Source organism: Cebus imitator, unplaced genomic scaffold, assembly GCF_001604975.1.
Source record: "Cebus imitator isolate Cc_AM_T3 unplaced genomic scaffold, Cebus_imitator-1.0 Scaffold144, whole genome shotgun sequence".
In the NCBI taxonomy this organism is placed as follows: Eukaryota; Metazoa; Chordata; class Mammalia; order Primates; family Cebidae; genus Cebus; species Cebus imitator.
In genome coordinates, this window is record NW_016107459.1 from 520,855 (window position 1) to 539,391 (window position 18,537).

General features: G+C 36.1%; 1 protein-coding gene across 2 annotated transcripts in view; it reads left to right on the plus strand.

Annotated features, from left to right (window-relative positions):
• Positions 1-18,537, plus strand: part of GRID2 (glutamate ionotropic receptor delta type subunit 2) — a 731,875-nt gene that overhangs the window by 435,967 nt on the left and 277,371 nt on the right. For both annotated transcript variants that reach the window (XM_037743424.1, XM_017542400.2), the window contains exon 12: positions 15,907-16,102. In XM_037743424.1, coding sequence (XP_037599352.1) covers positions 15,907-16,102 — 196 coding nt within the window. The remainder of the gene's footprint in view (positions 1-15,906; positions 16,103-18,537) is intronic.

Sequence of the window (18,537 nt, forward strand, 5' to 3'; positions counted from 1 at the left end):
GGGGTTTCACCATGTTGACCAGGATGGTCTCGATCTCTTGACCTCGTGATCCACCCGCCTCAGCCTCCCAAAGTGCTGGGATTACAGGCTTGAGCCACCACGCCTGGCTGCAAAGAGCTTTTTATTGTAGATGTTATTTTTCAACTTAAGGAAGCTCTATTCCTAATTTTCCATATGTTTTTCATCATGGATATGTGTTGGACTTTGAAAAATGCCTTTATTTTTTATTGATTCGTATGCTTGGGTGATTTTTCTTTATTAGCTTGTTTAGTGGATTACATTATTTGTTTAAAAAACTATTTTTAAAATAAGGTAGAGGCTAACTATATTCCCCTCTTCTATTTCTTCTCCATCTTTTTCTCCAAGTCTTGATTTTCTTCCCTTTATTGATATGAGTCAATAAAAGATCATGCCTGTCCCTGCCTGCTGCTTCACATCTTATTTTCTTTTCCCTTACCTTAACTATTGCTCCTCTTTCTCCATCCTCTTCCCATTGCAGTTTATCCACTGGAGTGTGGAGTCCAGACCTTTACCTTTTTCTATCCTCAAAATTGACTTAAAAAACTTTATTATTACTTCATCCAATCAAGATGACTACAGCTCCATTTGCAAAGCATATTGAGCCCTTCTGGTCCATCCACATTTCTGTCCAGCGGCACCAATGAACTCTCACACTTTTTCATGCTTCAGTCAAACCAGACTCATGGGACTGCATGCCTCTCTGGAACTTTATATGCTCTTCTCTCTCCCTGAAGTGCCTCAAAACCCCCTTCTCCTCTGGTATCTTTTATTTTTCCAGTCATAATTAGTCATTACTACACATATACCTGCTCTTTGAGATTTTAAATTCTTCAAAAGCAAAGAATAGGTTATATTCATCTTGGTACTGCTACAGTGCCTGTCGGAGTACCTGGCAATAGTATGAATAAAAGCAGCTGACCTGTCTTGAGTGCGTGCTATGTGACAGCTAGTTTTCTAAATACTTTGCAAGGGCTTTCTCATTTAGTCTTCATAATAGCCCCATGAGAGATATGTTATTATCATCTCTATTTTGTAAATGATGAAACTAAAAGCTAGTAAACTCAGGCAATCTAGCATTAGAACTTTTTACCAGGGGAACATATTGTTTGCCAATTACAAATACAATAAACCTTTATTTATGAAATAAATAAATGAATAAATGACATCCATAAGGGTGACTATAAGTTTCTTAGAAAATAAAGAAAGCTTTGTAGGAAAGAATGAATGGCAGCAGTATGTTTAGCTAAGTTAATTCCAGGTATTTCTAAGTTATGTGGCATCCAAAAAATAGTAATGGGAGACTAGATTCAAACAAATCTGCATTCAAATTATTTGACACTTAATAGCTCAATGATCTTGTCAGGATTCCATAATTATTATAAGCCTTATTTTCCCTAACAGTAAAAAGGGGAATAGATTCAATGTCATTAATTTAGTGTAAAGATTCAATGAAAAAAATAAAAGCCAAAGGGCATGATTAGCACAGTTCCTGGACATCCCTTATCTCACATTTGCTTCGATTCTTCTACATGTTCTCCAGGCACTCATGTAGATTCCTTGGACTGTCTTTCTCTCTGTCCCCATTTTTCATGGTGTTTTTATCATTTTGTCCACAATTCCATACATTAATTGTTCCTTTGACCAAATTCACCTACACCTCAGAGTTCCTTGCTGATGAGCTTCTGTTTCGGACACAGTTGTCACCACCCTACCCATGGTCTATTTTGCTGAGAGTTGTCTTTCTGCCCTGCTACTTAATCCTTTCATTGCCTGAAAGGTAAAGGCAAAACAAACAAACAAAAATCTGATGCATCTGCAAGCCTTTTCTGAATTTAGGCATAAATAAGGAGTTGGAAGAATGATTCACTATGTTATGTCACCTTAGCTAGTGACTAACTAGTACTGAAGTCAGGTTGCTACTGATAAAGACTGGCAAGATCCCTGGGTCAGGATACATATTTGCCAGGCAAGTTTTCTCTCCTAACTTATCTTTATTTACCCCTCTCATAATACAGCATTCAAAATCCACTTATTCTGTATAGCCTTGCCACATATTCATAACTACATTTAGTGTCTCCCTTTTGTGAACCACTTCACATCTACCTCACTTACACCTGTATTGGAATACTATTCTACTTGTTTTACTTCCCTATTAAAATACATATTCTTGAGGGTTGTTTTATCACCTTTGTACCAGTTCAGTGCCTTATGCAGTGTATCGCGTGAGTACTTAGTTGGTTACAAGTAAATATTCACTCACTGAGTGAACCAGAAAGAAATGTTTAGAATCTGACCTGAGAGTATGAAACCATGACTTGTGTGTAACCCATTAAAAAAATTATATAGAACTATGAAAGATATGTCTCTGTCCTATTATTCAAGGATAAGAGAAGAAACCCAAAATGGTATGCTTTCTAAGTATTCTTTGTGTCACCCACGCACACTTCAGACTTCCAGTAGGAGCCTTTTTTATAGCTCTCAGTGGGGAATTGGATACTTTATTAGGAGCAGCCAAAATCAAGGTGGATGAAGTGACAAGGCCTGGCTTATACTGCCTTTATGTTTCATTTTAATACAGAATTGTATAGGCTTAGCTCCAGAACACACACGCGCTGCAGCAGAGGAAGACATTCATCTCCTTACTCTGTGTCATTAGTGCTGAAAGGGCTTGCTGTCCTAGCACTTAAGCGCTACAGTGATGGATGTTTTCCAAACATACAGCCATCTAGATGTCATAGACAGAATTTTGTCTTTCTTTTGGAAAAAAATTAAAACTTCCTAGAAGTATATGGGTCTTTCAAAGCCACCTTTCAGTGAGCATTTAATTAAAAGTGGTCTCACACTCTGTCTGTGGCTCCCAGGAACAGGACTATATCAGCATTTCCATAGACTCTGTTTACACTGAGCTCTCCAGGACAAAAACTTTGGCAGTTTAATAATCTTCCACAGCTTCTAAGATGATCTTCTTCTGAACAAGCAGAATCATTCTAGACAAATCAAATCCTTCTCTTTTTCTCTTTCTTCCCAATCTTCTTCCTTAAAGCCTAGAAACCTGTTAAGTACGGTACTCAGGAATATAAATTCCTGTCTCTTTTCCATTTCCTGTTATTTTCCTTCCTCACTGAAGTCTGCTGAATAAATAAATTCTATCTACCACAAACTTATAGATATGTTTTTTTAAAAAAACGCTATACTTGGTGTATGCTGTTTAGTCATTCTGGAGGACATAGTTTGAGTATGGAGCATGCTTTTGTGAAATTAATGGGGGAAGAGTAGTGATGAAAATCAGCAAGACTGGAGTTGCCAAGCAAGGCTGTTTGACAGAAGAATGCTATTAAAGGAGACTGAAGACAGTTTCAAGTCTCTTTTCTCCTACCAAAAATTAAGGCTAATTTTAAAAACACTTTGCACTTCAGTTTTTTGTCTTTAAAAAAAGTGATCCAATTCTTTGCTCACTGCAGAAATGTTTGTTCCACAGATCGAATAATGTTATTTTCCATGTCTCTTCAGCCATACAATTCTATGTCAACTATACCAATGAGGTAACTTATTAAACAAGGTCTGAGATAAAACTGATACTCACATGAAAACCTGAACAACAGATATCTTAAGTTGAAAGGGAAACCTGAAAAAAAAAAAGCTTTTTTGTCATATATCTTATTTTCTTTTTCTGTTTCTCTATTTCCAGTCTCCCCTTTGTTTCCCTGGCTTCCCCGTCATGCCAGTGATCTTGGTGTGCTGACCTCCACACTCTATACTAAGCACCTGTTTGACCCCGTTAGTTATCTGATGCTCTTAGTTCCTCCACAGCTCCTGTCATCTAAACATATTCAATTTATTTTAATGACTTTCTCCTCCACTTCTACACACACTCACACATACACACATGCACACACACATACACACACGCACACACACACACACCTGCTACAGCCCCCATTTCTCAAGCCCTTATACTAAGGAGGGATGATGCTAAATAAGAGCCAGGTACCCTAGCTAACGGCAAGTGGTGAGGAAGGTGAGGAATAAGGTCTAAAGCTGGCTGGGTGGGCTGGATTTATTCAGATGATGATTATCATTTTCTTAGAGGGATGCTACAGAGTTCTCAAGATTTGCTGTTGACTTGGGAGTGGGGAGCACATTTGCAGAACAGTTTGGGCATTTATAATCACGAAGGAACAGTTAATAAGACCTGCCTCTAAGACATCAAGATATGTATTTAATACCAACTTTAACTGAAATTCCTCAAAAAGGAAATATCACTTACTTGAGAATAGAGGATAATTTATCTGAATCATTCTAAGAATTAAAATAAAGAAATTATTTTGAGAAATTCACAGACCTACTAGATTGAAAAGAGGAATGTATCTTTTACATTTGGAAAATGTTAAGTGATCAGTAGAAACTTGGTCCCTGTTCCGTGTTATGAAGAGCCAGGATTTTTGGTTTCAGTCATATTCTTTAGATACTTCACTGAAACTTTGACCTTATCCCTTACTTTGACAATAATGTTTCACTGTGTCTTTAAATAGGCTATTAAATTAACCTCATGGTAACTTATTTCTCCTAGTCTTTTATTTCCCACTATGAAATTTTTGATAGTATGATTAATGTTTTTGAGCTCCTTAAAAGATCTTATAGAGGAAAAAATACAAAATATTATTGATTCCTCATTTGAATACACACTGTATTTTATTTGGGTCATTGTTTCATGTAGCATTATTATGTATTATTGTTTCAGAGCTTGTTAGTAGGCCATATGCAAGGTAGTGATCAATGGTTCAATGTCAGCCTTGGAGGGTATATTGAATAATTTTTTTCCATAAGTCAGCATTAGTCTTGCTTCTAATTAACATTTTCAGTGTCGATTTGAAGTATGGAATAGGGAGTAAGCTTATTAAATATGCAGACTACTCTGTATTGAGTAGGGGTGCTTATTGACTACACTGCAAGAATGTATAAGGACCTTGACAAATTAAACAAGGTGATTAGAGTATGATGAAGTTTAATAGGGCAAATAGGTGATAATTCGCTCAGAGATGGGAAAAACAATGTGTGTGTGTATATTTGTGTATGTCTGTGACAGCTTCAGCTTAAACCATCTGTCAATTATAAATTTGCAAGGTGGCATTAATGTTCATTTTTAAATCATTAAATCATTAAAATGATCAGAGTCACCTAGCAGCATGTAAGTTGTTTAAGCCTTTTAAAGACTACCATGACCTACTTAGAAGGTTCACAAATTATACAAAAATTATAATACAAGAGAAAAAAAAAGGCTTAGTTTATAACAGCATAAAAAATGGAAGTAATATATCTTATGGATAACAACTAAAAGATTTTAGTATTTAATTTGACAAAGAGAAGGCTAAAGGAAGAAAATGAAAAAGAAGTGTTTTATTTCATAGAGAAATATTGTACTAGAGGTAGTATGCAGGTACTGTCCATTTTCACTGAGAACAAAATAGTGTTTTCTGTGAAACATGAGATTTTGGAGCTAAACACAAGGACTCCCTTGTGTTAAGTTTTCTAAGTCACTAGATTTTCATATAAAAAAACATGAAGTCAGTTTTAGAGGCTGGCTCATGTGCTTTAAGATACCTAATCATATTATGTAATGCCTCTGGTAACTCTTTAACCTCTCTGTTATTATGATTCTTTTTTAATGTTTTTGTTAATACCATTTAACAATCTGATTCTTCCAAAGAAATTAATGAGAATTAGTGAAGTCCTTCCTGAATTTTCAAGGATACAGGAAAATGAATATCCCCTATTTCACTATTGAAGTCTATTGCATTATTCAAGGGTATCATTTTAACATAAATTTTACAATCAGCCTGTAATCAATGGTAATGTAGTAAAATGCTGGCCATGAAATTTAAGATAATTTCATATTTCTTCTTAGTGTCTTGAGGTAAATAAGTATTGCAGCTTTTTCATGATATATAAAAAAGAAGCTATACGTGCTTTGTACCATGCACAGGAAAACTACAGGGTAATTGAATGTACAGAATACTAGGACCATTGATGGTGAAGTTTTACTTAATTAATATATATTATAATATATTTTTCATTATGTGTCATACACATATATTAAATATAATATATCTAAAATAGTATTTCATGATATATATGTATATATATATATATATATATATATATGTATATGTACCAAACATTTGTTTATTAACTAATTGTCATTTAGAATAGAGAAAAGCGTCATAAATGATACTTCTGTCAACACTGTCAGGGTTTTGAGGCTTGTGTTTGTTAGAAAAATACAGTGTCTGCCACATTTCAGGATTCATGATGTGACACAAATAATTTCTAGCTTGTAAGGTGGGTCAAGAAGTCAGACAAGTCAGCCAGATTTTCAGATGACTATTCTCTTGCATTTGTATAACACCATCATTTCGGAGAGAGTTTAACAATCATTTTTAATGGCCATAGCCAACTACAGAAGGACATGAGACATTTCTGTCTTCCCTTAGATTCTCTAAAATGACCTGCCATGTTTGCAAGTCTGAACTATTAAGTTTGTATAGAAAGTCCAGATCTTTTTAAATGCAAGAGGATGTTCCCCTAAGTAGTCTATGACATCCACCTTTCCCAAGGGTATCTACTTTACATATACTTACAGCTTTACCTATGACCACCCTGTCTCTACCATATGGGTAGAGGTGACCCAGACTCCTTTTGAGGGGAGAGAGTGCAGAAAATCTTCCCAAGTCTGCCAGGAAAGACTTCAGTGTCATCTGCTGGGCTGTAATCCACGCACCTTGTAATCCCTGCACCTTGTAATCCAATCTACCACAGGAGGACCATGTTCTGAAAGGTAGAGTTGCCCTTCTCATGATATTGCTGCATACTTTTTCTAGACCAAGCACACTTTACATTCTGATGGCTATTTAAACAGTTCTAAAAAATAAAAAATGAAATAGACATTCTAAAGGAGTTTAAAGCAGAGGACCTGAAGCTGTCTTTTATATAATGTATTCCGTTGTGTCACATGAGGAAGGTCAGGGGGAAGATGAAAGATTCAGGACAGGAGTGGGGAGTGAGACAGAATGAAGGGACTAGAAAAGGCTACATCATTTAGACCTTATTTGAATATTACACATGGACGTGCTCATCTTGTGACCCTCTTTGTTCCTCTGCGGCACCTCTTATAAAACACCCTCTCCGTCTAGAATGATGCTTCATTTGAGAAATCCTCTCAGTTTCCAAAAATGGAGTCCTAACACTCCACCTTGCCTGGTATCATTCTACCTTATTGGTGTCAGACCTCAGCTTGCTCCTCCAAAGGCTTCTGCTATGTTGAGGAGGAGAAGACTCTGGCACCGTAAGAGGAAGGAAGACACAGGCACTTTGGTACTGGGACATGCTCTCCATTAGAGATTGCTGTCTCTGGGTTCCTCCGAATTACTTGATACCATGAGGAATATTTTTAGGCAATACAATCTAATCTTCTATGAGAGAACCCTATGTCTTCCATTAACATGACCTTCACATTAATCTTTTAAAAAATAAAAACCTAGTGCTAATAGGCTAAAATCTCTCCTGAGCCTGTTTTCATTAAATAAGGACACCCCTTCAGGCACTAAAAATAGCTTTCGCTGAACTCTTAATTATGGACCAAACCATCTGAAAAACATCAGGAGTCCTTTTTTATCCCACCATACGCTCTTGATATCTTTATATTTCATCACACTTTGCAAGCTTGTGTCTGAGGTAATTAAGAAAACTTTACTAAGAACAAGGAGCTACCAAGATAGGAATGCGGCTTCTCAAAGAACAGGTGGCCATTGGCTATGCCACAAATAGGAAGATGGAATAAGCCTTCCACCTTCCATAGAACATACATACCCTCCTTCCTCCTCTTTATCTAAATATTCAACCAGGAAAAAAAAAAATCCCCTGTAATAATTCTCAACATTATCAAAGGTGACTGTCTTCTCCTTGTTCTGCTGCATATCTCTTCTATAGCTACTAAAATCATGAATTCTTCTATATATTTATAAGCTTTTTAATTAACAGAGGTGCTTAAGCAATTTTCTTCAACATTTCACTTTGCTTCCAATATTTCAGTCAAAAATCACTCAGTCCATGTATTTTTTATCTTCTCTCTGGCTGCACTGCTCAGATAAGTAACTGTTTCAGGAACAGACATTCTGCTTTGTACCAGGTCCTATGTCTACCAGAATCGTGGACTATACTCTCAGCTTTTAGAATACGTTTTTTTTCCCTAATTGTTTGGGTTTTCTTTTTATTTGATTTGCCTCTGAATTTATTTATTTTACATATGTGGCAAAATATTTTGGCAGGCAATTCATTGGAAGTTCAATAAAGCTTTTCCAGCTGATTATGTCACAGAGGAAATTGCCAAATATTCCTTTAAAAAGGCTTTTAGGTTTTTTATTTTGTTTTTGATTGTTTAACTACAAATGCTTCTGGCCATGATTAGTCAGCTATAGAATGGCTAACAATACATAGTTAAAATGTTATTTTTATGCCATGCTAGTTTCAGGGGAATGCTTACTTCTCAAAGTGAAATATCGTTCTAGTAAAGACGACCACAGTAAAACAAGTAAGTCTTATTGACTGCTGACTGTTTTTCAGACCCTGGGGTAGATCTAGATTTCAAATATGAAGTTTTTAAAAAATCATGGGAACTAGCAATGTGTATTCTGATGAGGTAAATAAACAAGTACAATTCCTAAACACAGTGCTAAAATGTGAACATAATCCAAGTGTTAGAAGAGCACTGAAGAGACAGTGAAGTTTCGTGTTGAAAGGAAGGAATTCTCAAGGTAGACAAAGAAGAATATTATGCCAGGAAGACACCTACCAAGACATGCACCTGTGAAGCAGCCAAGAATGAAGAAATGGTGTTTGGCTCGTACTGTAAATATGAGTGAGGCAAAGGGTTGTTTCTGAGAACAGAAATAGGAAACAGTTAAGCCAAATTTTGGAAGGAATTTGAAGACTAAGGAGTTTATTTTTAAGGGCAGTGAAGTACACAGGCAATACTAAAATAAGGCAGCAGTATGATCATATTTGCATATCAGAAAGAACAGTTTTGTTGTGCTAAAGAATAGATTAGTGGTGGGCGAGAACAGGGATGGGGAAAGGCTTAAAAATAATCATCTAGGTAGAAATGACAAGGCCATTAGACATGGAAAGGCAAAGATGGTGACAGATTTACAAAATTTAGGAGATAACATGTACAGAACTTGATGATGGAGTAGATGAGGTGGGGAAGTTAAAGAGCCACAGGTAAGGAAGGGGATTAGGAGAGAATGAATCTAATTGTTAGGAAATAAGGATACAGCAATTCCAGAAACCATAATAGAGAACAAATTAATAGTGATAATCATGACATCAATAATTGTACTATTGGTAATTAAGTGTTCATAGAAAGCTAATTACTAAGAAAAGTGTCACAAACAATATCTAATTCAAACCTCAAGATACCTTAATATAAAAGTATTATCCCTCCTGCCCAATAAAGAAAGACATTGCATTTTAAAGAAGTTTGAATAATTTTACCAAATATTGAAACACAGATATTTATGTCTTCACAATTCATGCTTTTAGAAACTAAGAGTTTGCCCAGTGCTGGGCTGTTAGCAGTATTCCTCAGGGCTGGCCTGCCTTATGCAACCACCCAAATCCACCCTCCTGGCATGTTAGTTGTTCTTTTTTTTTTTTTTTTTTTTTTTTTTTTTTTTTGTTTTTTTTTTTTTTTTTTTTTTTTTTTTTGAAGTGGAGCTTCATTCTTGTTGCCCAGGCTGGAGTGCAATGGAGTGATCTTGGCTCACTGCAACCTCTGCCTCCTGGGTTCAAGCAATTCTCCTGCCTCAGCCTCCCAAGTAGCTGGGATTACAGGCATGTGTGACCACACCCAACTAATTTTGTATTTTTAGTAGAGATGGGGTTTCTCCCTGTTGGTCAGGCTGGTCTGAAACTCCTGACCTCAGCTGATCCAACCCCCTCAGCCTCTCAAAGTACTGGGATTACAGGTGTGAGCCACCGCACCCAGCCTAGTTGTTCTTTTAAGGGCTACATTTTGGATCACTTTTTATGCTGAAAAACTTGTCACTGCACTTCAAAGGACAGCTCTCAGCTGCTACAACCAATGGACAGGCAGGCTCTTTATGGTTGCTAATGAGCTCTCCAGGCTGTAACAGTATCTGTCTTTTGACAGTTGCTGAAATCAGCATCCAAAGGGGAAAACTAGGAAGAGAAGGGTTGAGGGAACCTAAACTGAGTTGGAGGATGTTTGTCATATACTCCTATTTGTCTCTTTTCCACTGTCAGCCCTTTTGCCTGAAGCATATGGTGCCTGTCCTATCAGCCACATTCCATTTTTCTCCCTCTGAAGAAAAATCTCTTCTGATGTGATGACTTAAGTTGACTTGTTCCATCCCATAAAAAAAAATGGGATTAGACTTACAATTCCCCAAAGCCAGGCTGGCAGGTCAGTCTTGTCAGTTGTTGGTGAGCATGCCACACAACCAGGCTAAATATAGTTTTACATCTTAAAAGAAGAAAGAAGAAGAAGAAAGAAGAAGAGGAAGAGGAAGAAGAAGGAGAAGGAAGAAGGAAGAAGAAGGAAGAAAGAAGAAGAAGGAAGAAGAAGAAGAAAAGAAGAAGAAGGAGGAGGAGGAGATGGGACAGGGAGGTTTATGAGAATTATTTAAGTTTTATTTAGATGGTAACATCTACTCTCTTGTTAAAGGAAAATAGGAAAAGAATATGAGTGAAAAGTTACCACAGAGTGGTTAGGCATTAGATTTTTTAAAGAACAGTTGACAGTTTTAGAGATGTATTTTTAGCAACATATTCAATATAACATTATTTAATTAATATGAAGTCATACAAATGTCCCAAAGAGTTTACTTTGAAGAAATTGATGACAATTTAGTATCATAAAATCACACAATCTCATCCTTGGAAGGGAAATTATACATTATTTATTCTACTTAAATGCATGAATTCTTCTTTAACAATATTTATAAAGAATTACCTGACTCTGCCGGAAGAGACAGAACTTCCACAAAAAAATACCAATAGAAATAATTGAAAGCATTGTGGAAGGAGGAATCATCATTATCATAATCTTTATAAAAAACAGTAGATAACCCAATCAAATACTGATTTGACAGATATGCTTGACTTTAAAATCTAACCTACTCAGTGTTAAAGCTGTGCTGTCAGATAGATCTAATATCAGAGTGTAACATATAACAAAATTAATTCAATTTTTTTCATATTTTTTTTTCTTTGAGATGGAGTCCCTCTCTGTTGCCCAAATTGAAGTGCAGTGGCACAGCCTCTGCTCACTGCAACCTCTGCCTCCTAGGTTCAAGTGATTCCCCTGCCTCAGCCTCCTAAGTAGCTGGGATTTCAGGTGTGCACCACCACACCCAACTAATTTTCATAGAAACAGGGCTTCACCATGTTGGTCAAGCTGGTCTCAATCTCCTGACCTCAAGTGATTCATCTGCTTCAGCCTCCCAAAGTGCTTTACAGGCATGAACCACTGAGCTCAGCACAAAATTAATTTTAAATGCTTGAAAAGGGTTCCAGTGTTTATTATTCTCATAGAAAGAGTTTTACAGCAACCTAAAGCCACTCAAATTTTAAAATTTTTAATTGCCCTCAATTACACAGTTCCTCAGTGTATGTACTATTTATACAAATAACTAAATACCACTTACCTGTAAGCTGTCAGTATTGTGTAGTACCCACAGGCTGATGCTAGTCTGATCAGAGAGCAGTAGCAGGAATAAAAGAATAATCTCAGTCAAGTGTTGAGAAGATAAGGCTGATTAGAGCAGCAAAGCATTTGCTTTCTTTTATCATCCACCACTTAGAGCTATAGACACTCATTTTTTACTGTGTGCCTGAGTGTGGGTTTGAGAGAAGAGAGCTCAAGTTTAAGGGATTCTCAGAGTGACTATTCACTGAGTTTTATGTGAGTATATGTGGCTAAGTAAAGAAATGGAGTATGATATGAGTTATACATAATATGTTCACAACAGATTACTCCGGAGTACTATAGATTCCCCCTTACCTTTTTTTTTTTTTTTTTTTGAGACAGAGTTTTGCTCTTATCGCCCAGGCTGGAGTGCAGTGTCGCGATCTCAGCTCACTGTAACCTCCATCTCCTGGGTTCAAGAAATTCTCCTAACTCAGGCTCCCAAGTAGCTGGGATTGCAGGTGCCTGCCACCACGACTGGCTAATATTTTTTGTATTTTTATTAGAGACAGGGTTTCGCCATGTTGGCCAGGCTGGTCTCTAATGCTTGACCTCAGGTGATCCACCTGCCTCATCCTCCCAAGGTGCTGGGATTACAGGCATGAGCCATTGCTCCTGGCCAATTTTCCCATTCCTTCCATCACATGAGAAATGTCTATTGTTAAAAAATAAATGCTGGCTGAGCGTTGTGGCTCACGCCTGTAATCCCAGCACTTTGGGAGGCCAAGGTGGGTGGATCACGAGGTCAGGAGTTGAAGACCAACCTGATCAAGATGGTGAAACCCCGTCTCTACTGAAAATACAAAAATTAGCTTGGCACAGTGGCAGGTGCCTGTAATCCCAGCTATATGGGAGGCTGAGGCAGGAGAATCACTTAAACCCGGGCGGCAGAGATTGCAGTGACCCGAGATAGCACCACTGCACTCCAGTCTGGGCAACAGAGTGAGGCTCCAACTCAAAAAAAAAAAAGAAATGTCAGTATCTGCCATGGTAAATTAATGTATATATATTAGGTGCCTATTAATGATTCTATGGTTGTTATCCATTTTAAAACAATGATTGGGCATGTCTAAATAATATGCACTCAGATTTTGACCTTCAGATACAATTTTCTGAAGATTACCATTTGTTGAATAACCAATAACGTCTAAAGGAAATAACAATAATTCCTTTAGAGGCTGATAATATAGGCTACAGAATTTCTGCTAATCTTATTCTAAACTCTTCTTAATATGAAAGTAACAAAGTGACCACTTTCTATGCTGGGCTCCTGAAATGGCTTTTTCATTCTGTAATAAGCTATTTGTGTTCACTTCATTTTGCTTCAGTCATTTTATTTTTGTCATCTTTGGTGCTACCTTAGTGTACTTTAATGGAACATGCTGAATCAGACAACCTGTAATTTTTATTGCAAACATGTCTCAAGGCAAATTTATAAGTTGCACTTGATGTCAGAAACTACTAGAGGGAACAGGCCTTTGTTCTAAATTACAAGATGCTCTGCCATTCTAAACTTGAAGTATGTTGAATATAAACTGCCTTTTTTGTAACACCAGCAACTTCACATAGGCAATATGTTAACATATTCCTCTAAAAATTTATTCTGTACCAAACAACTTCGCCAGCTAAACTACTGTTTAGTTGGTTAATGCTGTTTGTATTAACCAACTAAAGAGTTTGTGTTAAAACTCTTTATTATCAGACTGTAAAGCTAACATTTAAGGTAAAGCTATGTGACGGAAAACTGCCTATATTAAAGGTCTTAACATTTTATTTTAGCTTTCTTTTCATGAAAGTCTAAGAAGGAGCACTAATTTGTTTAGCAGCATTTAACCATGGTGACTCTTTGGGCAAATCATTTATATATTTAGATGAAGGCATTGAAAAAAATTACTCTAAACGGTGATCTCACCTCCATTAAATTGAAACCTTCTGTTATAGTTGAGTTTGTTTGTTAGTACTACCAGACACTATGATAGTACTAGCAAGTGTCCGGTAGTACTAACTCTATGGGGCCCTACAGTCAGACAGCCAAGGGCCCGTCTTGTACTGGTAGGGTGTCTGGTGTCCTGCATTGTGGGCTTTCTCCATCCATAGACCTGCAGGCTCTAGACAGTGCTGTGTGCAACTACCTGGCCTTCACCTTTCTATTTATAGAAACTTAACGAACAAGTTCTATTGTAACCTGTGTAGATATATTTCATTTCTTCTTCCTGTGTTACCATTTTTGGGTATCCACCACTAAACAGGAGGATATATGTTAAAAAATGTTCATGTTTTTGATATAGTTGTACTGATACTACTGAAAACAGCAGTAAATTGCTCTCTTGAAACAAAATTTTTGTTATAATATACCAAGAGAATTATGGTATGTCCCACAAGTAAATGCCCACTGACTTCGGTATTCAGTTGTATCCCAGGTCTATATTGCTCGTTTTCCTCTTGCTTTTGCCCTCAATTATTCATTTACATTATCACTTTAGTTTATCTTTTACAAATAGTAGAATTTGTTCAATAGTTTTAGAATATTCCAGAAAATTCCAGAATTACACTTTCTTTTCAAATAGGATGGTTTAAATTCATTATTTTATGCAATAGATGTGTAGAAGAAAAAGGAATTATCATGGTAGTTTCCATGGAGTAAATAATATACATCAACAACACAAAACGCAATAAAATGCAGATTAAGTTTTGCTGAAAGTTACTATTAGAAATTGGCACAAATACTCCTCTAACAAATATGGCCCATAATGTATTGTTTCCAACATAGTTTTGTACATGATGGAGATGAGTGAACTGCAAGAATATTCCCAGTGTCTTTACCTAATGCTAGTGTTGGTTGAAAGATCCTCAGGAAATCATTAGCAAACTCCATCTAGAAACAAACCAAAAGATCAGAGATAAACATTACATGAGATTCATGGCTCATGGTTGTAGAGTTCTGTGAGCATTCATTCTTGTTCAAAGTACAGTGTAGTGTTTCATAGCATCTGCTCCCATTCCCAAAAATTAGTGAGTTGTAACTGTGCCAGCATCTGATTTTAACACTATGTCAGAGACACAATATTTGTCCTTAAATGTCAGTCATTAGAGTTGGGCACCTACACACTAAACAAATTCTATAAGTTCCAGTGGAATGATAACTGGTTCTTTAAGCTGGAAAATATAGAGGGACTCAGAAACTCAATAGAGGGAAATCAACCACCAATTTGGAGACAGATAACCTGGGACAAATACTATCTGTAACTCAAAAGATTGGCTTACTAATCTTGGAGCATTATTCTGAATATGTTTTCAGCTTTCCAGAAACATGAAATGTATTCTAATCCAAATAGAAAGCACTCCTCCCACCTCCACACTACACACGCACAAACACACACACTGCTAAGGCAAATATAGCCAAAGAAATATGGAAATAAGTACCAGCATCTTGCATAGGAAATACTTTGGGGCTTGACATACCCATATTTGAATTCTAGCTCTCACACTCACTGACTGTGCCACACTGATCAAGTCATTTATTCTCTCAACCTAAGTCTCCTTATCTTTAAAATAGGTCAAATAATTCTTTATGTGAGGCATTTCCATTAGGATAATGTCTATCAATTATCTAACATGTATGTGTTCAATAAATAATGACTACCCTAACTGTGAATTTTAAGCTTACATTTGACTTCAAAACATGTTGCTTATGTAAATTCTATAATTTTATAAAAATATCTTGCTACCTAAAGGAATGTAGACCTAATGCTTATAACATATTGAAATTTTTTTAATTACCTAATTATTATATGATTATCTAGCAGTCTAATGTAACTTGCCTTTGATGGAATTGCTAGCTTTTTCCCCTGTGAAGCTTCACCAAAAAAAAAGCATTGTATTACCACTAGAAATTTTCACTTTTCCTTCAATAATTTTGTGTTCTCATAATTTGTATCAATGCCATATACCCTAACAGCAGTCTTTTCTTACACATTATATCCTAATATTAGGAAACAACAAAATAAGAAATGTATTTGATACATGTTTCCACACATATTGCCTTTTTCTTCTTTTGACTTTATTCCTGCTTGGAAATATTCAGTACTCTCTTGTGTCTCTCTTTTCTCTCAATAATCAAGGTCTCTCCAGGACCTTTCCAAGCAAACAGAAATCCCTTACGGCACAGTCCTGGACTCTGCAGTATATGAGCATGTCCGCATGAAAGGATTGAATCCTTTTGAGAGGGACAGCATGTATTCCCAAATGTGGCGGATGATCAGCCGAAGCAATGGATCAGAGAACAATGTTCTGGAGTCCCAAGCGGGCATTCAAAAGGTACTGTCCATGGTTCTCCATTAATAGTCCTTACCATTTTGTGCCCCATGCTGGGATTGCAAAGTTGAGATTTGTTTATTTTTTATCTTTAATTCTGACAGAGAATTTCCTGTTAGATTACATCTTATATTGATTTAAAGAAGATTTTTTAAATGACTCATGGCACCAGTAGAGGGAATTCAAAGTCCTCTGTAGTGTGCTTAACAGATCAGTTTCCATTTGACTTCCAAAATCAAATACGCTCGCTGGTATTTCGTTCAGAAAAGGGTTAAGGACTTAACAAACATGAAGTCTGAAAGAGTTTTCACAAATCCCATTCCAAATATCATTCAAGTCATCTGATGCTTTTAAATGACTCAAGTTATTTTCTACACTGCACTTGTTTTTAGATTAAACCGTTATCTTTAGTTGTGATTATGTGAAGCTATCTAAAAGGAAAAGTTAATCTTATCAACAAATAAGGTTCCTACAGATGTCTGTTTCTATTTCCAAATGGGAAAATCTTTATTTACATCTTATTTTTTTATAACTATCTATATTAAAAAGGCATAGAAAGACTGTTTTTCCTTTATGTGAAAATCTTAAAGCTATTTTTACTCTGAGCTGCAGTTTATAAACATACATACAGAAGCATTTCAAACCCTATCAACCTCTATGAGAGAACTGACTTTTTTTCTTAAAATTGTCTCTAGTGACTAGACTAGTGAAAACCATTGTTGACATTTAATAAATAATCATGGAATACAGGTGAATGTCAGTAATAACAGCAATAGTGCTATACATTTTTTCTCTCTGATCTTCTACTGCAGAATAATTTGGGCTCCAAGTCTGTGTTTCCTGTTCTAATGTCAAACTTAATAATATCATGCTAGAGGATATTTTAATGATTATAAAAATTATTCTGCCACAGGTGTCAGCGTTATTCTCTGCTTTTTCATCTGACACCTTTTGTCTGCCATGGCTGCTACTATGGGCCCCTAGAGTCAGACTAGTAATTCTTGCAGGCACCATATTGATATCATGCTTCTGAGAGCTGATGATGGTAACATAAACCTTTCTCCAAGTATTAATGATGTATTTAAGGAAGTGAATATCCTGGAGATGTTAGCTATGGCCTCTAACTTTTTGGCCCTTATTATACTCCATTTTCTGGGGTTCAGTTATTGATTCTAAAATACTTCCTTCTTGGCTTTCTCAAGAGAACCATTGTCTTCTGGAGGTTCAACATGGTGTCTCCCAGTTAATGGGATGGGGGGAGGTTCAGGGTGGATCCAGGTAGGTGAATGAACATGTATTTGGGGGAAAGGAGGAGGGTAAATGTTTTAAGGCTTACTAGGTACTCATAGCATGGTAATGAATTTGTGTTCAGAATAAGTATACAGCATGGCTTTGAGAATGACTTATTTTCCTTTATATTATTTGTTAAAAAGAGATTTCAGTTTTTTGATGATGAATGTAAACAGAAATTTACAGTTCATATTTCTATTCCATTTTAGGAGCCAAAGCTCCTCATGCCTTATAAACTCATTCTATATAGTATTATTCCAGAGAAATTTCATTTTATTTTCTCTCATCAGCATGGTCTTGATGGACACATCAAACTGGGTTTCAATCCAGCTCATTTTTAAAATAAAATGTATAAATATAACTAGTTACTTAAAATTTCTGAGCCTTAGGAGTTGCATCATGAAGATAAGAGTCCTATCTCACACAGTTTTTGTCAAGATTAAATAAGGTACTATATGTAAAGCATCAATAAGTAGCCCGAGTAGAGCCATAAGCCTTTCTTACAAGATGGCCCTGAAGATTACCTGGGAGAGTGTATATGTGAGCAATTTATAATTATAAAACTTTATCATTTAATATTTCCTAATCTTAATGTAAAATTGTGACATAATAAAATGAAGATGCAATAAAAGAAGTAGAAAATAATTTCTATTCTTTGTTAGTCCATTGATAAGGTGGCTAATGAGTTTGAAACTGCAAATAAAGTCCTCAAATATCTATTATACCATATTTATTCAATTTTCTGATTTACTAGAGGGGTTGTGAAAAATGCCCTTCTGAATGAATTTATAATAGAAAATATCTAAGTGAAATTTGTTTGTACTGCAGATTTCTTTCAACCCAAATTAGAAACAGCTGACAATTGATTAGACAGAGAGCAGCTAATAATAATAAGATGTATTTTGGTTTGAGTTTGCAAGATCTTGGCCGGCTTCTGTTAAAAAACAAAACAACCAACAAACAAAGAATAACCTTTTTGCCTGCTAAAGTTCATTGGAGTTTCATGAAATTGAGAACTATGACACATGAAATTTGGTGGTGGATTCTTCTTCAAGCAATGAGTCTTGAACATTTCAACAGCAGCTTTTCATTCTCTGTCATGGATTTCTAATTTGTACAGGCAGACAAGATGTCAGAGGTCTTTGAGG